Raw genomic sequence first — 25,658 nt, forward strand, 5'->3', positions numbered from 1 at the left:
GTGCGCATGCATGTGTGAGGTAAGGGGTGAGGTGTGTGTAAAGGAGAAGCCAAGGACAGCCATCCCCTGAGTCTAGAGCAAGCAGCTGAAGAATATGAAGAAGCAAGACTAATACATATGAAAGTACATTCTACAGAGCATACAGAAGTGAAAAAGTGTGTAACTGACACTCTCAAGTTCTCTGAACCCAGTGAGCCCAAGGAAGCAAAGGGAAGCGGATCAATGTGGGCTGGAGGAGCTGGAAAAGAAAGCACATGGGAAGTAACCCTTGAGCTGGGTTTTACTATGAGTGAAAATCTTGTTGGGCCAAGAGGAATACAGAGAAAATTCCAGATGAGGAAATGACATGAGGAAAGCTTTGGAAGTTGTTAGGAGCATGGCATGTGGAAGGGACACAGGGGGAACAACCAACAAGAGTGGAGGATTCATGCTGGATATGAGAATCATGGTGGACATAAAATTACGTCAAGACGCATTAAAGGGCAACAAGTGTGAGCTTGAGTGCCACATTGAGTCATCTGCTCTATACGTTAAAGGACTAGGATACTACTGAAACTATCTGAACAAGAATATATGATAGGAGAAGGGTTTTAACAAGATTATTAATTTGGGAGTACGGGGAAAGAGACTTGAAGGGGGAAGGGTGAAAGCAAGGAGACTAGTGAGGGAACTGAATCAAATAGTCTGTGTATAAAGTCATAAGGGCTTAGACTAGGCTGGAGGTAAAAGGTTTAAAAAGATGGCCTCAAAATGCGAGCTAAGACAAAAGGTAAGATCAAGGGGACATGGTGACTATGTATACAGTGAGGGAGAAGGGTCAAAGGTAGTAATGGAGACTTAGGGAGTAAAAGAAAAATGGTACTGGTAACAGGAATAATGAAGATAAGGGGTAAAAACAAACTGGCCTGAAGGAGAAAATTATAAGAGCTACCTTAGACACTAGAATTTAATGTGACAGTGGGGAATCCATACGGAGCTGTCTAAGAGGAAGCTAGAAATATGAAACTTAATGAAAAGGAAAAGTCAGGACCAGAGATATATCAGTGGGAGTCACAGAAATAGATGTTCTTACCCAGAGAGATAGGCTATTATAAGTGAAAAGCAGAGAAAGACTTAGGCCCAGAGAAAATTGATCATTAGAAAGAAGACAAAGGATGAAACAATATAAGAAGACACTAGGCTGCCAAGAAGGAAAGAAAAGTCAGGACAGAGGACCATCACAGAAACCAAGGGAGGAGAGTTTTAAGGAGGATATAATTGATAGTGTCAACTGCAGCAGAGAAATAAGGAGAACGGAAGACAGCATGATGGATTCAGCAAGGAGGTCACTGTTTCCTCCAGGAGATCCAACAGAGTAAGATGAGAAGAACGAATGCATGGGGCTAATGAAATAGGGGGCCAGAAGCAGTAGAAGAGAGGCAGCAGGCACCACGCACTCATTAGAGAAGTTTGGAGGTGAGGAATCAGACAGCTAGCTTGTGGGGACAACAAGGTGAATTTAATTCAAATTGGTGGGAAGACCCTTGAGTATGACCACAGAGGAAAAAGCCAGGGAAGATGTAATAAGGTAATAAAGGCTTTTTGAAGAAGAAACAAGTTAAAAGTAAAGTGAACATTTGCATATATGTATATAAAGTACCTGGACTGGAACATTAAGTAATAATTCAGTTACCTGGGCTTTCTGTAACGGTGCCATACGGCAGCAGAGCACTGCAGTGCACTTCATGCAAATCTGTAGAAAAACACTTTTGTAATTGTTAGAACTGGAGTCTTGACTAGAATTTAATATGAGTGACAATGTGGAGCCATCAATGATCAATCCATATTCCTGATGTTCTGTCCATGCTCTGAAAAAGAAAAACAATGTTGTCTTTGAATCTATAATACATCTCTATTTAGGAACCTGATTATTTTTAAACTACAAAGAGGAGGGTCCCACAAAAGAGTTATCATCAATCTGGTTCCTGGACCAGGAAATTCTAAAGCAGCAACTGTCTCTAACAATGGCACAACAGAGACTTTCCATCACATCTTTGAGGCTCGAGCTGTCCACATAGATGACATTAAGTTCTAAAAGCAATAAAAATAATGGACATTTAGCAGCCAGTCTCTGTAAGAAACTTAAGGTGAATTTTGGAAATTACAGATCAATTAATCACATTCCAATATGAAGACAAATCACGAGTCATTTTGAAAACTCTTTAATAATAAAGGGAAAAGACAAAAAGGCTTTGGGGCATACAAATCAAAGAAGGTCTTTTCCTAATACTGTATCTTTGCTTGAATGACAAAACCTATGAATAGACCTGGCTGCTCAAATACGATGCAGTACATAAAAGACATGGTGCTCGTTAACAAATACCATACCATAATGATATATGTTCCTTAAATAAGCATCATTTTATACTAGATTAGTGGTTTTCAACCATAGTTTTCCCATTAGAATCATCTGGGCAGCTTTTAAAAATTGCCCATGCCCTAGGTCTATTCCCAGACAAATTAAATCAGAGTATCTTGGGTAAGGCTTGGTTATGTATATAAGTATGTTTTAAAAAGCTCCTTAGGTAATTCTCATGCATAGCCAAGACTAAGAGATATTAAGTGCCAGGAAAGACAAATGTAACAGGTGCCAAGTATTTAAGAAAACCATATGGGGGAAAACTTACAAATGAGAAAATTCTACCATCTAACATTTCATTTTTTTTGCAATTAAGAAAAAAACAGTGATTAATCAATTTTTGCTCAGAGAATCTTGGGCGCCATTTGAGAACTACTGCAGTGAAAGTATTAGACACAGCAGGATCTCATCATTATAGATTTGTTTGTCTAATTTTATGCTTCTGAAAGCTTAATGTTTAAAGGAATCTTGTTAAAGTAGAGATCCTGATTCAGTAAGTTTAGGGGGATAAGAGATTTTGCATTTCTAACAAGCTTCTGGTGATAATGGAGCTGCTGCTCTATGGAACAAACTTTGAGTAGAGAAGTGAGAGCCTAATATGCTTCATCATTCCTTTATTCCATATTTCTTTCGTGTATAGTGCTAACACTGTAATAGTTTATATTTATCCATATTTTGCTTCATAATTTTATGAGCACGTTTTATTCACTAATTACAGAGATATAATCATGTGTTCTCGTGTTTTGCTCCCCTACTCACAGAGCCGACCTCATGTGCAGAAAACAGTGGCTCAATAATCAATCAAGCAATATTAGTACACATCAACTGTAAGTAGGCCATATGGAAGGAGGGAGAGAATTATTAACTACTCTTCCCTTGGAGAACAGAAAATCTCCTTGGAGTGACAGAATCATACATGAGAGAATATACCCAACCAAACTAGATATTAAATGGTTAATATCCAGTGATTGGGATAATAAATACACACAGGAAAGAACAGTGGGTTCTTTGTGAGGTGTGATATCTGAAATGGAACTTGAAAGACAGGACAGAAAGAGGTGAAGGGAGAGAATGGATACTGTGGTGTACTAGGAAAGCAAGTTGAAAAGATCACTTGAGGCCTTTGGTGCAAACTGATGTTACAGATAACGAAGAATCACTAAAGGTTTCAGAGGAGGGCTGGGACACGGGCAGTACTTTACACTTAAGGACCACTCATCAGGCAAAGGGACTTAAGGGATTCAAGGCATGAGCTGCTAGGAATCTGAGTGTTGCTAGTACTCACTGATGTGAAGTGGTGAGAATGGGAACATGGAGAAGGCTTGGTGGCTGATTTGAAGTGACAGAGAGAAAGGAGCAGAAGCTGGCAAAAGTGATTCTGGGTCTGATGTCTGTGTAACCTGGGGAAGGACTATACCCAACTCCAAACAGACGAGCCAGGAAGAGGGGATGTTCTGAGATGGTTAAGTTTTCCATAAGCCCTGGCTTTTATAAAACACCCCCAGAGCTGCTGAATGATGCCATGGACGGAATTATGTCCCCTCAAAAGTCCTGTGTTGAAGCCCTGACCCCGAATGTGATGCTATTTGAAGATGGAGCCTTTGGGAGATGATTAGGTTTAGATGAAGCCATGATAGTGGGGTACTTTTGATGGGATTAGTGCCTTATAAGAGGAAGAGACACCAGAGCTTCCTCTCTCTCTGCCATGTGAGGACACAGAGAGAAGACAGCTTTCTGGAAGCCAGGAAGAGGGACCTCACCAGCACTTGACCATGCTAACACCCTGATCCCAGACTTTTGGCCTCCAGAAATGTGAGAAATAAGTTTCCATTATTTAAGCCACCCTGTCTATGGTATTTTGTTATGGTAGCTTGAGCAGACTAAGACAAATGGACAAGTAAAACGCATGCAATTTGAACTGCCTTTATACGTAGCATTTGACTAAAGGAAGGAAACATTTATCATAGGCAATTAATAAAAACTGGTTTACTCTCACTGATGCCAAAGTACCAGAAGAACAGTTGTTTTAGAATTGGCCATAGCCTCATGAATGTGGGCTATTCATTTTCAAAGCTTGTTCAGACACTAAAGATGAGGATACAGACATAGCATAGTTGTTAAATCATGGGCTCTGGAATTGGATAGACTTGCTCCGCTCCTTACTAGCTGTGTGATCTTGAATAAGTCACTTTGTCTCTCTGAGACTTAGTTTCCCTATCTGTAAAATGAAGAAAATAAGACTGCCTTACTGGGTTGTTTTGACGATTAAATGAGAATAATTATATAAAGAGCTTAATATTCTTCCTGGAACAAAGAACATGCTCAAGAAATGGAAAATATTATCTAGGGGTCTTTGGACTTAGTGCAGGCACATCCTGTGGCATTCCAGAAGAGAAAATCAATTTGCTTAGGGCCAAGGTGAATTCCAGTAATTGGTTCAGACAAGGCTAAGCTTTAGTTAATGGTAAGTATAGGAAAATATATCTCTGAGAACTGAATTATTGTAGATTAGTGACTTTCCTTGAGACCTTTAGGTTCCACAAGTTCTCCTTAAGCAAGCTAGCTGAAAGCAGAGCTGAAGTGGCCATGTTAACAAGTATTTGGTTCCCTTTGGAATTCTAGGGTACGAAAATCCACAGAGAAAATGGCTCCATGACCTCAAAATGCATGAAAACTGTTATAGAGACTGGTTTTATTACATTCATTTTAAGAGATTGTGAAAAGTAGTATTTTCTCTTAACATAGCCCAGGCCAGAATATCAATGCTAAATACCAAGATCCTAAACATTTAGAAATTAAACTACTTTTCTAAACCTTGAGTAATGCAAGGTTTTCTTTTAAATTAAAGGAGAAGTGGAAAGTGCGGAATAATCTCAAATGGGCCATTAGCCAAATCCTCATGGAAGGTTTAAACTTAGAACAATAAAACACCTGCAAACAAAGAATGATAAATTATAGAAAATGGAGCCTTTTGCATAAGCATCTGTGAGTTACATCTGTACTAATGTCTAAATATAAGAAACTGGTGCACTTTCTTACTTTTTAAGGTTTCTAGAACCTTTAGGAAATTCATGCCGCAACTTCTTACAATATTCTATTAACAATTCATGTAATCGATCTTCTTTCCTTTCACATTCTTCGATGGTTTTTGTGGTCAGTTCCAAGAGCTCTGTGTTGGTTTGGAAAAGGCGGCAGGCATAGCAGGTGGATTTGGCTGTCTCCATCTTGTCCCCAGTAAGCACCCAGACTTTCAGACCTGCAGCATGGAGAGCTTCAATGGTCTCAGCTGCTTGATCTTGGAGCCTGAGAAACACAAAGGAAACCTTGTTATCCTCGAAAATTCCTGACAGATTCTGCAAGAAGGCTTGTTAAAGAGAGTATTTTTACAATTCACAGCAATTCTGGAGTCCTCACATGTTACCACAGTTAGTTTTCTTCTATATCTTCTACTCTTTCTAAGAGTGTTATCGCTGGCATAGTTTTACTTATTAAAGTGAATTTCAATGCAAATCAAAACTACACTAAGATATCACCTTACCCCCGTTAGATTGGCAAAAACATCCAAAACCAAGAACGACAAATGTTGGAGAGGTTGTGGAGAAAGAGGAACCCTCATACACTGTTGGTGGGAATGCAAACTGGTACAGCCACTATGGAAAACAGTATGGAGATTTCTCAAAAAGTTAAAAATAGAAATACCCTATGACCCAGCCATCCCATTACTGGGTATCTATCCTAAGAACCTGATAACAGATATCTCAAGAGTCCGTTGCACCCCTATGTTCATCGCAGCATTATTTACAATAGCCAAGACGTGGAACCAGCCTACATGCCCAGAAACTGATGACTGGATAAAGAAGATGTGGTATATATACACAATGGAATACTACTCAGCCATAAAAAAAGACAAAATTGGCCCATTCACAACAACGTGGAGGGACCTCGAGGGCATTATGTTAAGCGAAATAAGTCAGTCAGAGAAAGACGAACTCTATATGACTCCACTCATAGGTGGAAATTAGTATATTGAGAAGGAGATCTGATCGGTGGTTACCAGGGAAAAGGGGGGGTGGGGGGAGGGCACAGAGGGGGAAGGGGTGTACCCACAACATGACTAACAAAAACGTACAACTGAAATCTCACAAGGTTGTAATCTATTATAACATTAATAAAAAAAAAATAAATAAAATAAAGTGAATTTCAAACAATGAGATTTGGAAAAGTTCACGACATCTCTTGAGGTAACTGGTATCCAATGGCAGAATTGAGAATCATCACTCTTAGCTAAAATGTTCAAAAACTCACTAAACATTCTTGCTCACTGTCACTTTAGAATATTTCAGTATTTTTTGTATCTCACCATACAAATATTTGACATGGTTCAAAACAGGAAGCGCCAAACATATTCTAATGAAATATTGAGGGAAGTTAGCAAATCCCCATCCCTGAGGAGCTTTAAGAACAGGAAAATTAACCATTCTGAAAGAAAACTTAAGCATAATTCTAAAAGTCAAGGATAGAAGAAGAGCAATACTTTGAGTTCCTTTTGGCCAGAGAAGAACTAGGGAATTAGATTAAGCGAATTTCATTAGAATTTCAATACCTTCCAATGGGGGTGAATATATGTTAACTTTCTGTTTGGTTAACTCTCACAATTTGCATTTATAATTTCTAAAAAAACTTCTAAAATATTAAGAGTCTAAAACTTATTCTTTCAGGCAGATCAGCGCTGGGGCCTTACAATCATATCTGGCAGAGCTCAGCTTGCATAGCTAAAACAAATTATTTTAAAGTATGCAAAAACATGCTCGAGTCTGTTAAACCATGTTAGACTGAGCTTTAATGTTGTTTGCTTTAAATTTCCTTTCTGCTCATCTCTGTCAAAATCTTACCCATTCTACCAGGCACCAGCTCAAACGATGCCTCTAGCACAAATTTCCCTACACATAGTAAGACTATTTCATAAATATTTGCATAAATAAATGGATGGCTTAGTAAATATTCAAAAGACCTTAGAGATGACAGATTCATTCTTCTAAGTCACAAATATTTAACTTAAAAATCATTACCACAAACAGTTGAAAATCTGGTGTACACACAGAGCAGAATCAAAGCTTTCAAATCTTGACAGTAAATTACCAATCTGAGCAGATACCACTCTAACTGACTGGTCATTAAAATAACAAGAATATCAGTTTCTAGTTACTTGTCTTCCACTGCAGTGGCTCCAATTAAATTCATGTTTGTCTCAATATCATCAAAAACCTTTTCCATTTTTTCTTCTCTGTCCTGTAAGGCCATTTTCGCCTCTATAAGCTGTCGGTCAATCCTTTCATAATCATCTGGAGCAATTTCTTTGAAGGCCACACAGAGTGTCCGATACCCATCCTAGAAGCAAAGGAGGAGATCTCTAGTCATCCAAATCATAACTGGAAAAAACCCCACATTCTCTGTAAATACTCTTATTTTACCACACAAAAGAGAAATTCTGACACAGTTTTAGTTAAAAAAAATGAACAGATTGCAACAAAAAGGTAACATTCAATTAGGCCCAGAATAATAGCTCTTGGGGTAAAAAAATAAAAAAGCAAAACAGAAAACAAAGATTCTTGAAAAGTTTTCAAGGCTGCAAATTAAGAACAGAAACTTGCTCCAGGGTAATGTTTTATATTAAAATAAGGAAAATAATATCACTAAATCCCTAAATACAAAAATAGACCATAAAAATAAGTTAAAATTCACTTAAACAGTCATTTAAATAGCAATCCCATAAACACAGCCATATCCAACACTTCTCTTTCTCTCGCTGTGGGGAGAGGCGTAGACTCACCACCGCATTACGTTCCACATGGGCTTTAGTTAACTCAATTTCATGATTTTGCACCCTGGGGAAAACTGCTGAGTCTGCTCCTTTACAAAAGAGAAGTATGTCTCCTAAAATAAAGAACCAAAGTACTTGACTTAGAATTTTAAGACTGGTATTGGGATTGTAATAACAGGTAACTATTAAGGTGGCCTCTCCCACCCAGTTACTGTTTGACCTGAGCCAGTCTTGCACTGCTCACCCAAATGGAATGAAACATCTTGACCTTTACTCCATCAGGACAACATTCACTGCCTCTTAAGACCAATATGGACACAACTAACAACCCGAGTTTACAACATGCACCTCTGTTAAAAACATACTTCCTTCCAGTGAATCATGGAAGACTGTGCTTGTGTCAAGGAGCTGCATCTGAATTCTCTTTGAAATTGCTGTCAACACAGTCTAAAGTGCACATGTGGCATCTATAGTTTGGTCAAGGACCAAACTCAACCTCAAACAAAATAAAATCATTTTGAATAAAATACAAGTTAGCTTTTAAAACAGTGGCTTGATGGTTTTTACTGGAAACTTGAAAATAGCTATGTAGAATGCTAGTACAAGTATGCTTTATATCAGTCCATGTGCCCAGGAAAGCAGTCACAGTTGAGCGTTAAGAAAGACACTTCATCCTTATAAGGCAAAGTTATGAGTTCAACAAGTTAAAAAAAAAAGTGTAGCTTTGAGGTCAAGGCCCTTGGCAGATCACTTCCCCAGACATCTCACCATTTGCAACAGAACACATATGTGCCTGTGGACAGGTAAGAACAGCAAGTATTTCAAATGTTAAGTGTTTTTTAAAAAATTTTCTCTCACATATCCAGTGTGCCACAAAACAAATTCTACATTTACATAATGAAATCAATTTCATGACTTTGCAGTCACACCACAAAGTATGAATAAAGTGGGATACCTTCACAAGGGTCTGTCTATATCTTCCCATTCTCACATTAAGGAATTTGGAACAGATTTAACACTAAAAAGTAAATTACTAGGAAACCACTCAAGGATACTTTGAAAAACCACCTGGAGACAGACACACACACACAGACACAGAGGCATCTGGTAGCCCACAAATGAAGCAAGAGTGGCTCCCCCACGGGTATTGCTGAACCCGAGCAGAAGACATCCCAACCACTATGGCCTCTCCCAGGGACATGAGGAAACCCTGGGATGATGGTACCAGTTCCCCTTCAAAGGGCAAGCTGCTTTTCTCTGTCGAACAAAGAGAGTGCTGGAGTAAAATCACAATGCCTTTCCCAGCAGTCCAGCCCTTAGCCATCTCTAGCCCACCTGCTTCCAGACAATAGAAAGCAGTGGGGAATTAGGAAGATCACGGAGGGATAACCAGCAACTGTCTACACTCAAGGATTCTACTGCTAGTAATCTCAAACCACACAATTGTACTGGGATGCTGCATGTAGATATTGGTGATTGGTCAGGACCCTGAACTATAAAAAAGTCATCTTTTCACTTCCTGTTTAGACATCCAGGACTGAAGAGTAGAGTTACCTTTCCAAGAAAACATACAAACTGTCATACCGGGGTCCTGCCACTAACAATTTGGCAAACTGAACTTATGTACTTACACAAATACATTAAGGCATATACAAAAGCTAGTACTTTGCATGACTTTAGGTAATCATACACTACCACACGAAATGTTCATCTTCCCTGAAATAGCTGATCAACATACAAATCTACAAATGGAAAAAGTCAAGTTTTAAAAGTGCATACCTGCTTGAGTCTTCACAATTACACTCATACGACGGCGGACAGGATCGAAATTTAAGGTATGAAGTAGTTCATACCTTTATGAGAAGAAGAATGAAAAAAGTAAAATACCTAGACTACATTGGGTAAAATAAAACACAACAGGAATATCTTAAGATACTTAAACATCTTAAATGAACAGAGCTCTCCTCTTAGGGTAAGGGTTGCTGGCTGTGCACAATTGGTGCTTTCCATTGTGTCTTTGGAATTTCTCTGCACTTAGAACATGTGGTCAGAGGACATCAGTGTTGGTTAAGGGGTATCTATATGCTCTCATTATATTACGTAAAATGGCAAGGACTACGTAGGAATGGGGGACAAAGAGCTGACTGCCAAGTCATATCTGGAGGGGTGTGGAAATAGTCACACCCTGTCAATTATTTTAATAATCTATGGAGTGCCTACCATGTGTCAGGCACAGTGCTAGGTGCTGGAGAGTAAACATGAATCTGCCTGAGTCCCTTCCCTCAAGGGGCTCACCATATGATAAGGGAGGCAGAGGGTAATGAGATGACTACCTCCCAGTCTGCCAAACACTGTAATAAAGGAACTCCCAGGGGAGACGTGGGACCACAGAAGGAAGACATTTGATGGAAGGCTTCCTGGAAGAGGTTGTGCATGAGCTGTGTTCTGAAGGAGTGATATAATGAAGATGGGGTACCATGGCATTCCGAGTAGTGGAAAGAGCATGTGCAAAGGCACAGCAGCATGACAGCACATAGCCCATGGGGAGAATTCAAAGTACAGTCATGTGCCCCATAATGACATTTTGGTCATGATGGACTGTATATACAACGGTGGTCCCATAAGATTAGTACCACATAGCCCGGGTATTTAGTAGGCTATACCATCTAGGTTTGGGTAAGTACTCTATGATGTTTGCACAATGAAACTGCCTCCTGACACATTTCTCAGAATGTATCTTCGTCGTTAAGTGACATATGACTATAGTTCACTAAGGTTTGAAACCTAGTTGATGGGGAAACAGCAACAGTAAGCAGGGACTGGGAACTGAGAACACTGTGGGCCATTTCAGAGATTTGGAATTTTATCCTAAGAGCAATAGGAATCCACTGAAGGGTTTAAACAGTGGAATGACATGATCAATTTGTGTGTGGATGGCTGGGGTATTAATCAAATGGAAGGATGTGAAGAATAAAAATAAGAGTTAATTACTGGAAAAAAATGTGAGGAAATTTCTCTTGAAAATAAACAACTTGGATGTAAGTATTTGACCTAAAAATATTTACTACAAAGCTTATTTTTGATGGGAGCAAGCATGTCATAGGTTTTGGGATGCGTGTGTGTGTGTAAGACATTTACATATAGCATCTCATTTGGTGTTGGCTAGATGGGGGCACTATTGTGAACTGGGTAGAATCTGGACTCTGACAATGACTCTGGGCTCCTGGCAGTCAGGCCACACAGGCTTCCACTCTGACTTCTGAGCATCCTTCCCCAAAGGGACACATTCCCCAAGCACATCTACATGTATTAGAGGATTCTGAGATAGGTCTCAGGAGATGCTACGGGCCAGAATGGAAGTCAGATAATTACATTTCAAGCTCAGATAAAGGAATTCAAATTAATCACAGAGCCTAATTAAAATCTGCTATTAAGCTAAGATTGCTTTGTTAGTTGGAATCTCTGTAGCCAAAAAAAAAAAAAAAAAAAAAAGGAAATGTGGAGACACTGCTACTATTAGAGAACTGCCCTGAGGCTCACACCTGAGCGTCTAGAACGAGACAAAGCTGACACCAAAGCTGCCACAATTGGCTGGACTTGTAATCCCAGAGTGATCGGCTGGGTTCTGGACAGCAGATTTAATGCCTGTTCACTGATTTTTCTTAGAGCATGTGTCAGAGACCTGAAAAGGCATTTAAATTTCAGAAAGCAAGTCCAGGCAAACTCTCATTCAGGCTACTGGACCCACATGTGAAACAACTGGGAATCATTTCCACTTCAAATCCCAGTTTCTGCCATTCTATGAAAAATGTCTTCTCCTACTCCAATTACATTTACAAAAAACTCTGAACTGGGAGATCAGAGTCTTACATATATAGATGCAATCAGTTTCCTTTGCTGCCCTTCCTAAATCCACCTAAGGTTGACTGGGGGGTTAAGAAGTGACAAACATCAAACACAGAAGTGACAAACATCAAATATACTTACTCTTCTATTTCTTTTCTTTGGTTCTCTACTCTCATATGGCCATTATGAATTCCCACAAATGTGAACCCATACCTGTCAAAAACAATAGGGAAAAAAAAGACTTTTTTGTATCTCTAAAGAATGATTTATTTTCCCTTCCACTGGGGTTACTCGTACTTGTTTATTGTTTTTTTCTCTTTCATACGCTCTCAATCTATAACTGTACTTCCCTTACTGGCTGAGATGATAACACAGAGCAAGTCAATGCCCAGCCACAAATTGTAACCAAGGAAGAGGCAATTTGTAATTCCAATTCTGTAGCTAATACACTGGGTGACCTTTTAGCCACTTAATCATCTTGGGCCTCATCAGTAAAACAGGACTGTACGTTACCAAATGATGTCACAATTGTTGGGAGCACTGCAGAAAAACCATGAGTTGTACAAAAAGTGGCCACTGTTATGTGATTTGCAAAATACAGTATGATTCAGACTTCTGGCTGATATGCATAAATAATAATGTAAGTTACATTTACGCTTTGCTATTTTCTTTTTGGTCTTAACTGTTTAGGTTTGGGAATCTTTCACAAATTTTCAGATAAAGCAGTTTATCTTTTTATTAAAGAATAAGAATATTTACAACATAAAGTTATTGAGCAAACAGAGAAAAAACTACCTCCTGTCCTGCTGTGGATTTCACTTTCTCAGGAGAAGTACAAAAGTGTTTACTTTTTTCACTCTTCAAAAATGCTAATGTATTTCTCTACAATTTATCTCAGGGTTTTAAAACAGCTTTATTGAGGTATAATTGATATATAAAGAACTGCAGATATTTAATGTGCGTAATTTAATAAGTCTGGACACAAGCAAACACCATGATACCATCACCACAATCAAGGTAAGAAACATATCCAACAACTCTCAAAACTTCCTTGTGTCCCTTTGTTTTTTGTTGTTTGTGGTAAAAACATTTAACATGAGATCTACGCTCTTAAATTTAGAAGCACAAAATAGCACATTGTTAACTACAGGTACAATGTTGTACAGGAGAGCTCTAGAACTTATTCATCTAGCATAACGTAAGTTCTTACTTTTTAGCTCCTTTCACCAAAGCTATTTCATCTGGTGAAGAGGACATATAGGCTAATTCAGACGATTCTGGAGCTCCATCAACAGCATCATTTGTTTTAATTTCTACAGTATGACATAAACTCAAGGCACGCAGAAAGAGCTCTTCTCGATTCTGTTGGACAGTAGCAGAAAGATGACTGTATTATTTTCACTTTGATCGCTTGCTAACTATTCGGTGAACAGAAGAAAGATATCAATGTGAGAGAATGCTATAACCTCCAGCAAACTGACTAGTGGAAATTTATAAATTCCTAATATTCAAATGAGCTATATCTTTCACAGCATTCCTGGCTCTCAGCTAACATACCCTAGGGGCTATGTTATCTCATTCAGGCTACTGTAGTGCCATCAACCAAAGCAGTGAGTTCTTCATGGCCTATAAGTGTTCATTCAGTGTCTAATTCACCATCTAGCAACAGCTCAGGTGCAGGGACACTCTGGTTCATTTAATGCCTAGGAACTCCTGGGACTTGAATGATTTGAATAGATATCATTCTTGGAGCAGCTCATATTTTTAAAGACAAAGCACAAAATATTATTATTACACAGACAGGCAAGTGAAAAGTTTTACCCAAATGCCATTTCCCACAATTCTCTCTACTTACAAATTCTACTTGTTTACAAATTCCAGAGTTGTTAGTAAAACAAGAAACGTAAGTCAAAAGAACAAACAAACGGTTATTCAAAAGTCTGTGTTATGCACTCAAATTCATCATTTCTACTATGTAGGGCTAACACGTGTACAGATTGATTTCTCAAGGTAAAATGGTAATGCAGAAAATGCCACCTTATCTGCTTTGTCAAAATATGTTAAGGGTCCATCAGTTTGAGAGAGTCCATCAGCCTCCTGAGTTACACCTTTATATTTGTGCCCATCTATGCAGCATTCAACGAATTCCATGCTGTTTTCAGTGAGTGTTCCAGTCTTATCTGTAAACACATAATCCACCTAAAAACAAGGACACATACATATGCAGTTTTACGTTCTTCCATGTGATTAATTTTTAGTTAGCTGTAACGCAGGGCTATTTCCATATCCATCGAAAATCACTTTTTCTAAGACTTCTTATTAAATGTCAGGTAATTACAGAAGCACTATTATCAAATGAGAAATGAAGGAGTATTTTTAAAGACAATGAAATAGTAACAGATGTCTAAGGTAAACTTACCCAAACACAGAAGATTAATAGGAAGGAAAAATGTGGAGATTTGTTATCAAACTAAGAACCCTTCGATTTAACAACTACCGGTTTAGATATAAAGAAGTTACATAAAGAAAAGTCAATTTTCCAAGTGGGAAAGAAGAATATACTGACCACTTACTTTACACACACACACACACACACACACACACACACACACACACAACATTTGATAGAAACTTAAATTAACTGGGAGGTAACAAAATTTTTCCTTGAAAAGTAAAATTTTCTATAAATACACTAGATTGAAGTAAAATGCATTGTGTCATATAATGCATATAAGAGCTACAGAATATAGACAGACAGGGAAATGAAGAATGTTAACAGTTAATTAGGAGAAACAGTAAGTCAATAATTATCAAAAACATAATTGAACTTTCTTTCCACATACTAAGTATATTTTCAGATACTCCTCAAAAGTTTCCAAATTAAAAAAGTAGAGCTTATAATGATAGGTTAAGGTATAATATAAGCATACTATCATAAATAATGCAAAAAATAAGCTATGAAATAAATTTTCCATGAAAAATAAGACATTTTGAGCACTTCCATTTTATCTCTGCTATTTATAACATCTGGCTTTTGAAAACCCACAATTTTATCCTCCCTTTTGGCAATTTATGCTTAAATAGCTAAAATTATTGGCTGACAGGAACAAGCGTAAATGCAAGATTAAGGTTTTTATTATGTAAGAGAGAAAAAGATGAACTCCAGCATTAGTTGCTTTCTAATTATTTTTCAAAGCTTTTCACGGTAGCAGCATTGGCACAAATATAGCATTCCAATCTTCCTTTTTTTTTCACTGTTAGCCAGCCAAGTTTGAATTCTCTTTAAACTAATCCAAGTGGTATTATTCCTGTATAGTCTAGATTTTTCCCGTTAAAATGAAATCCTTTAGGTGCTTTTTCTGATCAAAATTATGAACCCTTATTTCTCCCTGAAGGTTGATCTGGGCTGTTGTACCTCCTGCAGTTGGATGAGCATTCACTCATTCAGAAATCTTTTATGAGTATCAAAGGCAGTAGTTTTAAATATATAAAATATAATTGTTTACCTATATATAACAGTTTGTCCACTGTGGATCTGCGTACAATTAATCTCACAGGTATAGGACAACAAATTACATACAAATACAGTAATTATCAAATTGTAGTATATAACACATTCACTTGGAGGACCTGTTATAACTCAGATCACTGGGAGATGTCCCCAGAGTTTCTGATTCAGTAGCTCTGGGGCGGGGCCGGATACTGTGCATTTCTAATAAGTTCCCACGTGAAGTTGATGCTGCTGGTCCCAGGATCATATTTCGATAATCACTGCTCTAATATATGCCCTATACTCAGGAAATGAGGAGGAGGGGATGGGCTGCTATTAAAAAGTATTCTCACATTTAAAGGAGAGATAGAGCTAACGAGTGAGCGGCTACTGCTTGCCTCTGACTCTCAGCAGCCTCTTCCTCTTCAGTAGGTATGTTTGAGCCTGGTGGAAAGGTCCCTCTCTATCTGCAAGCTCAAACCTATCATTTTGAGAGCCTAAAGTAAGATCGCTGTTCTAGGGTAAAAGGAGCCCTGAACTAAAGATTGAATACATGAAATTGCCTATTTTGTAGGTCAAAATTGGTCAAAAATTTTTCTATTGTTCAACCCAGTGGAACATTTGGACTCAAGTCTTGGCTCCACCACCTACTAACTTTGTGACCTTGGAAAAATCTCTTCATCTTTCTGAACTTTAAATATTAACCTTAAATAACCGAACTTGCTGCACAAGCTGTAAAGATTACAAAATGAAGCTCAATAATAAATATATTCGTAAGCTATAAGGTATTATATAGATGTTGATTGTCACTGCTGTTGACTTGACCAAATTCACACAGTACTGGATTCCTTACGTTATCCCACATTCCCTGATTTTTCTGATCGATTATGATCACACTGCTATAGTTAGGTATGATATGTGTGTTTCCCCAACTAGATGGTGAACAACTAGGGTTACTTGTTTACTTCATAATAGTAACCTCAGTAGCAAGAACATATCCTAGATACATAGCAGAAGTTCAATATATAACTGCTGGATTGAATTATTAGAATCAGAGTACATACTTAGACATATCATTAGGCTTAGCTGCAAGACTGGGCAGGGATATGAAGCAGGAGACTATTCCCACAATTTTTTCAAGATGAGCTGAAACCATTGGATGTCTAAAAGACTGATACCTGATCATAAAAGACCACATTCTTTTCCAACTGAACTAAGCAATATGCTTTTTGTTTCTAAAGTCAAACACTGTCTTAAACATATCTTCCTATTTTTTTTAATACCAATGTGAGTCATTTTTAAAGAGGTTAAGCAAGTGTTTGCAATGGTGTTGATGGGAACTGAGAGTGCTTTTAGTAACATGAAAAGCCCCATATATCTTAAATTATGACTCATCAAAGAGGAAACTGGTTACTCTTAATTTTGTGTGTACCACTCCATTGAATTCTAAATGGCCTAAGAAACTACTTAAAGACTTCTTTGCATTTTCATTCAGGTAGTTTCTACACATATGAGCTAATAATGATGGCAAGTTGTTTCTACACCATAAAAAATGAAGTGGCGGTTTTGCTATTGACTTAAGAGATTTGACTAAACGACAATCACATCCAGAAAAGCAGGTTTCGGCCGGGGAAAGAAGCGGTGGCTGAAATGAAAACTGTAGTTTCTTTTCACAGATCAAATTTACCAGATCATTACCCAAAGCTACACTTTACTTTTTGCAGTGTGAACAGAGTCTAGATGATAGGAACAAGATTACATTTCCATAGATAATATGGAATCTGCTAAAGAGTCTAATCTAGTGAAACCTGGCTGGACAGCCTGCTAGTCTCTGGTGAGCATTAGCTGTCACATGTGGAATGATGGCTGTTCTATTTGCAGTAGTCTGGGGTTAGCCATGTTCATCCTGGGGTAGGTTAATCCAAACAGCCAGGCACTGCATCTAGAATAGGAGACTTACTCAACCAAATCAGCTGTCAGGGGAAAGTTCCCCAGAGATGGCTTGTGACTCAATTTTTTTTCATGCAAAATGCTGCAGACTGATGCCTTTTATTGGGACTAGAGTAGTTCTACTGAGACATCTCTGTCTCTGGACGGAAACTTCTGGTTTCAAAAGGCTAAGGTCAGCTGTGGAAGCTGAAGTCACCTACAAAAGAATCCTCTGGGGACGATATCTAAGGAAAAATCACTCATTCATTCATTTCTTATTCTATCTTTAGTAACTCAGTATCTCTGTGGGATGCAGATTCTATCATCTGGGATCCTGGAGTCCCTAAGTTAAGTCTCAATAAAATGATATCTGGTGAGTCCTTTCACCCTTGTGACTGTAGTTATCAAGAGAGTACTATGATTTAGGCAAAGACTGTGTAAAGAACAGAAATAGAGAGCAAGGGCAGAAGGGGACTAAATTCAAGAGGAGAGTTTTGAGGTGTAGATGCAAACTGGCACCATTTACAAAAAGTGTGAGGCCCTGTTCCAGCCACACAGTTCCATTAACTGAATTTTCATCTCCCAGTCACAGAAATGACATTTCCACAGCCTTGACATTCTAAATATCATGAGAATTAAATATAAGCCAAAAAGTTCCCTTGGCTTGTGAAGATCATTACAAGACACACAGAAAATTCAGACAAAAGAAAAAAAATTCTCAATATTGATAAGAAAGGCATGCAAGAAGTCATCACTGAAAGAATTAAAACTAGACTACAATGCATTAAAAAACAAATATACCTGGGTTAGAAATGAGATCACAGCCTGGGCTACACTGGTATATGAAGCAAAAAGCATTTTGAGCAGTGCATGCCCTCACATTGTCCTTTCAGTTCAAGTCTTGCACTGGAATAAACAACTCTGCTTGCTAGGTCTATATTCCATCTGATCAGAAATGTATCAAGAAAATGTCAACAGGACAACTCTGGTCAACTTAGTTTACGGAACAAAATGCATTTATAAAATAGCTTTATTTACCACCTCATATTTTATACTCAAATGGTTTTAGATGTTGATGAAGACTACATGTTTCCTGTTCCAAAGCACTAACTCATCATCTAACATCATCAGGTGAGTTTTAAAGAGAATTTCTGTAACATTCAAATTTAACATATAACTTGAGATCTTTCTCAAAAATGCCAGCAAAATAAGTGATGCCATAGCTTATGAAAACATTGCTTGCCTTCATTACATGCCTACATAAAGAAATTTTCTTTGAATCACATTTCCAAATGTGAAATGGTCACATACATTGGCAATCCAGACTAAAAGAAAAGATATTTCCACTATGTTAATTTATTTTAAGTAAAAATATGTTCTACCTGACCAAGTTCTTCATTAAGGTCTGATGTGTTAACCAGGGCTCCTTCATTAATTTCTTCATCATAAAAGTCCTTATCCCATGAAATGAAGAAGGAGCCCAAGAATTTCTGCATTTCTACTGTGACATACATGGAGACAGGAATGATAAAGTTGAATAGAACCATAAATGACAGGAAGTCGGTGAACATTTTCAAAACCTAAAACAAAAGAAATAGTTCATGCTAATCAGATACACAGTTCCATCAAGCAAGTGTAATATAAAGATGTTAATTTTCTATCTTTTTATTTCAATGCTGAAAGCACTGCTCTTGGTGTAAAGAAGAAACTTCTCAACGACACTATCATTGGTCAAAATTATTACCACAGTATGTAAAAACATCTAAAAACACCGTCAATTTTATCATTATTTTTCAGTGAATATACCTTTTGACATAATATTTTTTCACTTCATTATGTTCTCTGCTCTCCTCACCTCTAGATATGAATATAGGATCAAAGTTTATATGTAGGCATCCATTATGCTCCTGTCAAGATATATCACAAGCTCATATTATATTAACATACCAGAGCTGCTTGCCCAATTGCTTAAAACTCAATGAAAGAGGTAAAAAGTAAGCACAGATGCCTAAAGTAAAAGAAAAAAATCTCTAAAGCTTCTTAAATATTTAATGGCTTATAGCTACCATACAACCAAGAAAAAACTCAGAAGCTAACAAAAGGTATCATTATCTGAGCAGCATTTCAATAAAGGGTGGCTTGGTCACAAAGCACTAGAGTTAAAATTTTTAGCATAAAACAAACTACCTTGAAAGTCTCCCGCTCTTTCTGGGTCTTTTGGTTATACCAAGGTTCATCGTTATATGGGATACTTTGCCAAATATACTTTAGCGTAGTGCATACAGCAGCTTTGGTCAGTAAGATAAATAAATACACAATCAGGAAGGCATTAATGGATCTGAAAAATAACAGATTATGAACTTAAAAACTATCTAATTACTTAAGATATCAACCAGGTATAAATTAAACTGTTCAGTTTTCTAAAGTTTCTCCTGTGTACAGTATGTAACCACAGCACAAGCATTTATGTATAATGTCAGTTATCACTGCAGAAGTATTACCCTCAAGTGATAAAATGGAAAAGTCAGGGCCGGCCCCGTGGCCGAGTGGTTAAGGTCACGTGCTCCGCTTCAGTGGCCCAGGGTTTCGCTGGTTCGGATCCTGGGCGCGGACATGGCATCGCTCATCAAGTCATGCTGAGGCGGCAGTCCACATGCCACAACTGGAAGGACCCACAACTAAAAATATACAACTATGTACTAGGGGGCTTTGGGGAGAAAAAGGAAAAAATAAAATCTTTAAAATCGAAAAGTCAGCCCTGACCTGTTTGTTGGTCACCAATGCTCCCAAAAGTGCAATGGAAAACAAGCTTAACACACCTTTAGTAAGGAGCCCATAAAGCGACAGGACACACACATACACCCCATTACCTACTCAACCATTATAGGAGTAAATTGTTTCCATTTCCCTGAATACTAAAGGTTTAGGGTAGAGAGTGGGGGAGCAAATGTGAAATCCTCAAGCTTAGCGTGGATTCTTTTAGTCTGAAAGTAGAGCTATGGAGAGGGTGCCACTGATATACAGGACATCCAGGCCACTGATAGTCAGGTCCATGACAGTGGCAACTGGCTTGAAGCTCTCCCAAGTACCACTTCAATATTGACCAGAAGACTATTATCTATGTTATAGAATCTCCTCACATATAGCAACCAGGACTCCAAACCATTATCCAGCAGCAAAAGGAAGTATTTTTATATTTCAACTAAACTCTGCCCTGGAATACCTATGTGAGCTTAGGTAAATCACTTATCATCTCTGAGACCATTTCTTCGTCTGTAAGGTGGACAGGTTAACAGGAATTACTCTGCAGAGCTACTCAGAGAATTAAACCAAATCAGACATACAAATCACTGAGCACAGTTTTAGGAACACAAAAAGTGCTTAAAATGATAGCCACTATTATAATTGATGTATTTCTGTTATGGATGTTATTCGGAATTACTGAGATGCAACTATTTCAATTCAATAACAGCTAAAGAAATTGTGGTACACACTAACTTTTCAACAGCAGAACGTTTCTGAGATTTGCCTTGGTAGTTCAAAGCCATTTTAGTTTCCATCCCAGTGTAAACAGCAACTCCTAAGGAATAAGAGAATACAATGAAAACAAGGTTACAACTGAGATGGCCAACCAACTTCCCAGCCACATGGATCTATCAATTTTTTTAGCCTATAAAAGTACGAATTCTAAAGCCTCTTCTATTCGTCAGTTGCTGTATCATTTATGGTATAATTTTAATTCTACAAAGTTCATTTGTTATATTTCAAGACAGTTTACCAACTTAAAAATTCCCAACAGCTAAAAATAGGCTTAGATTAAATGGCATTATTTGCCATGTTAAATCTTTAACATGCACTATTTATGCACAGGTTTTACAAAGCATATTTCTGATAAGGATATCTTAAAAATTATTCACCATATATCTTCTTGGTATTTTTTAATGTAGCTCCTTTCAACAAGAGATTTTCAGGTCCCAAAGACCTAAATAAAAAACGAACACAGTTTATCCAAACAGCCCAATAAATAGCATCATCAACTTTGGGGACATATTTTGCTTTAACACACATTTATCTCCTAAGGGTTCAGAATGCATCTGTCTACTTATGTCATCTGCTAACTCCCCAGGATGAACTGAAAGATCCTTCCCTCTGAAGTTACTTGAGGGTACAGCATGGATGGAAACACTATACAGGAGTAGCCAGCAACACACAGAGGTAAAGAGATGCACAGAGAGATAAAAGGGTTATGAGTCAAAGAAAGCAAGACAAGAACAGGACAGAGCAATAGACAAGAAGAAACAGAAAGAGAAGGTGACAGATAAAAGACTGGGCAAGCAAATGGCAAGGTGGGAAAGACACACTGACATATTTATAGAGTTAACCTGCCTTTTTGGGGATCATTGGGCACTTGGCATTTCTTTAACTTACTTTTGTGCATGGCTATAAAGGCCAAATGGAAAAGTTGAGGTAATTAACTGGATGCCAGAAGAGGAAAGAAGACATCCCCTTTTATATGAATTGCTTCATTATAAGTGATCAGTCTTTCATTTTACTTAAGTTCAGGTAATTCTTCCAGAATTTTATCCACTGCCTAGTCCCTCAACCACTCTCCCTTAATCCACTGGTCTCTTGGTATACTTCCAATATTGTCAGCCATTGCACAACCAAGGACAATAAATACAGTGCCTAGAACAGATTTGGAAATATCAGTCAAAGTATCTGGAGCTCTGCAATTTTGGAAACCCTCAGCATCACTTCCAATATCACCTCCCTCCCAGGACACACACTCAAAGCCTCTACCACCACAACCCTACCAATCACAAAGTTAGTTACTCAAGACCTATTAGTGGGATATTGGCTAGTTACTCCAGGTCTAGTCACCATTAGCTCCCTCTCTATAAAAGAAAGCATTGGCTATTTCAGTGGACTTAAAAGAGAAATATTCCCCCTTAAAAGAACAGATTAAAGGAATAACAAACTAACCTGGCAACAGCCTCAAGATTATTATTACGGATATTGATTCGTCCAACAAACCTGAAAAAAGAACATGATACCAGATGTGTTTTCTATATCCAGGTAAAATCTATATACCACAAATATGAGAATGGATCAATACAAATAATGTAAGAGATAAGACTCTGAATGAATTATGAAAGCCTATATATATATCTGAAAAAAAAGTTACATTGAACTGATAAGGTGTGTAATATTATGGATTATAAGAATGTAAACAAAGATTCAAAATTGATTTTCAAGATCTACTTGGCATTGTCCATGCACAAAATATCCCTCTCATTCATACTTTCTAATTGGCTTCTATTTTAGATTCATGTGAAGAAAGGTTTCTGGTGCTAAAACATAACTTTCAAAACCATTGGTTAGTAGTTTTCATTTGAGCATGCATCAGAATCACTGGAGGGCTTATTAAACCACAAATTTCTGGGCCCCATTCCAAAGCTTATGATTCAGATGAGAATTTGCATTTCCAACAAGTACGGAGGTGAGGCCGATGCTGCTGGCCCAGGATCACCCTTTGAAAACCAGAGCATTGGCATTATTCTTAGACAGTGAACACTTGATTACTGTCTAGGAAATTTACAAACTGTGTCTTGCAAGGGATCTCAATAGTGAGCTTCCCATGAGCACTTAATGTGGCTAGGCATATGGTAATCTGCATTTCTGAAAACTGGGGTGAAAAGACCTAACCCCTCCTTAACAAGAATGTTATGAGTATTTCATAATTTGCATTTTAACTTTTTTCAGAAAAATGGAACTATTATTTACTATATACACAAAATATGAAGGTCTGCTCATTGGAGATACACTAATAAACAAGAAAGACATGTTTCCTGCCCTAAGACAGATAAGTAAACAGGCAATTACAATGTGAGTAACTACAACTAATGTGGTGGAAGTACAAGGTATTCTGAAATCATATAGCAAGGGCACTCAATCCAATCTAGAGAAATTAGGAATAATCTTCCCTGCCTTAAAAGTCTACTTCATATTTAAGGTAACTGAACACTTTAGGAGTTGTCCTACAAATATGCAGAGATATATATTATTCTCTAACTCAGGCAGAATCAGTCACTCCCTTTTGTGTGATTCCATGGGTCTTTTACTCACCTCTATGATCAAACTGTACTATAAACCTAGCTTTACTATTTTATCTCCTTTGTAAACTGTGAGCTCCTTGAAGGCAGGGAACCACTGTGTTGCTTTGTGGTCCTAGTTCCTACTATCAAGGTGGATACAGAAGAAGGGAACGAGGAAAGAAGGAATGACAGGAAGGAGGGAGGGCATTGTTTTTGTAGTAGGATGGATACTTTGTTTTTACACTACCGGACAGTGGTGTAAGTCACACCCAATCATTTGATCCCACATTATGACCAAGAGCATTCATTAAACAGATGGTTGGAACAGGTAATGGATGCCATCTGTAATGATGGAATAAAATGAAATTAATTGGCCCACCTGGGGATAAAACCTGTCATTCTAGGTGAAGTGACGTCAGCGTCATGGCAGAGTGAGCTTGCCCCAGACTCTCTCCCCTCCAACATACAACAAAAAGGAGCAACCATATTCCAACAGAAAATATCCTAATAGGACAGGAATCCTTGGAGAGTCACGGCAGCCAAACAATGGAGGGCGGACAGGCTGGAGTACCCCTCGGAGGAGCCGGAACGGGGTAAGAGAGAACTTCACTCCCTCCCCTAAAGACTAGGATCGCTGCTGTGGGAGGCTCTGTGAGGGAAGGAGTGAGAGAGGGGTTGCACATCCTCAGGATCACCCAGGAATCCCAAGCGCCCCTGCAGCCTAGAGGGAAGCCCTCTAACGGGGTGAAAGCTTTTGCGCGGGGTGAACTCATCAAGCCAAGACCCCAGGAGACCAGATAGTGAGAGCTGATGGGGAAACGGGGTACTGCACACAAGAGATAGTGCTCCCCCCACGCCATGCTGCACCATCTAGGCTGAAGGCAGAGGGCTCAGAGTACGCGGCTCTCAACTCCCATCCAGTGGCGATAGGCTGTAACTGCAACCAAATAATATTACAATGGGAAAACCCTATAGTTCCAGCATCAGGCAATTCATCAAAGCTCCAGACCAGAGGGAAAACAATAAATCCCCAGAATTCTGTCCTGAGGACTCAGAAATAAGTAAACTAAATGACAATGAATTCAAATAGCTATCATCAAAAAACTCAATGAGGTAAAAGAAAATATAGAGAAACAATTCAACAAGTTCAGGAGCTACTTCACAAGAGATTGAAACTATAAAGAATCAATCAGAAATACTAGAGATGAAAGACACAATGGAAGAGATAAAACAAAATATGGATTGCCTGAATGCTCGTGTGGACATCATAGATGAGCAAATCAGCATAATTGAAGATAGACATGTTGAATTACTCCAGACAGAGGAGGAAAGAGAACTGAAACTAAAAAGAAATGAAGAAACTCTCCGAGAAAGATCCGACTCAATGAGGAAATGCAACATAAGAATTATAGGTATCTAAGAAGGTGAAGAGAAGGAGAATGGAGCAGAAAGCACGCTCAAAGAAATAAAAGCAGAGAACTTCCCAAATGGCATGAGAGAATGAGAGAGAAATGTGTGTGGAGGAAGCTTTCAGATCTCCTAGATTTGTCAATGTAAAAAGACCTACAGACAGGCATATAGGAGTAAAACTGGCAAAAATGAATGACAGAAAGAATACTCAGGGCAGCAAGGCAGAAGAAAATAAACTACAAAGGAACCCCTATCAGACTGTCAGTAGATTTCTCTGCAGAAACCTTACAAGCTATGAGACAATGGAATGACATATTCAAAACTTTAAAAGATAAAAATCTTCAGCCAAGAATACACCATCTAGCAAAAATATCCTTCAGATATGCAGGAGAAATTAAACATTTCCCAGACAAACCAAAGTTGAGGGACTTTGTAGCCACGAGATGCCCGCCTACAAGAAATTCTCAAGAAGGTACTCATAGCTGAAAAAAGAAAAAAGGGAGAAAGGGGTCACAAAACACAGAGTAAGGAGACAAACAGATAGAATCAGAATAGGATAGCAAATATTCAACTATAGCATTAGGATAAAGGGAAGGAAAACACCAAAAACAAAGACAATCTTATCACTTTAACCACAAATTCACAGCACAAGTTGGAATAAGATATGAA

At 38.1% G+C, this 25,658-nt stretch overlaps 1 protein-coding gene across 8 annotated transcripts in view; it reads right to left on the minus strand.

The window, feature by feature from the left end:
- ATP11C (ATPase phospholipid transporting 11C) overlaps positions 1–25,658 on the minus strand; it is a 172,638-nt gene that overhangs the window by 40,099 nt on the left and 106,881 nt on the right. For all 8 annotated transcript variants that reach the window (XR_011434966.1, XR_011434967.1, XR_011434969.1 and 5 more), the window contains exons 8-20: positions 22,468–22,518; positions 21,402–21,466; positions 20,983–21,064; positions 19,672–19,822; positions 18,867–19,064; positions 14,103–14,264; positions 13,276–13,427; positions 12,207–12,278; positions 9,999–10,072; positions 8,229–8,332; positions 7,605–7,786; positions 5,438–5,701; positions 1,673–1,847 (exon numbers count right to left, since the gene is read on the minus strand). Coding sequence is in view for 4 of the 8 variants with exons in the window: in XM_023633754.2 (XP_023489522.1) it covers positions 1,673–1,847; positions 5,438–5,701; positions 7,605–7,786; positions 8,229–8,332; positions 9,999–10,072; positions 12,207–12,278; positions 13,276–13,427; positions 14,103–14,264; positions 18,867–19,064; positions 19,672–19,822; positions 20,983–21,064; positions 21,402–21,466; positions 22,468–22,518 (1,732 nt within the window). In the remaining 4 variants the exon portion in view is untranslated. The remainder of the gene's footprint in view (positions 1–1,672; positions 1,848–5,437; positions 5,702–7,604; positions 7,787–8,228; positions 8,333–9,998; positions 10,073–12,206; positions 12,279–13,275; positions 13,428–14,102; positions 14,265–18,866; positions 19,065–19,671; positions 19,823–20,982; positions 21,065–21,401; positions 21,467–22,467; positions 22,519–25,658) is intronic.

This window comes from Equus caballus, chromosome X (assembly GCF_041296265.1).
Source record: "Equus caballus isolate H_3958 breed thoroughbred chromosome X, TB-T2T, whole genome shotgun sequence".
Classification (NCBI taxonomy): Eukaryota; Metazoa; Chordata; class Mammalia; order Perissodactyla; family Equidae; genus Equus; species Equus caballus.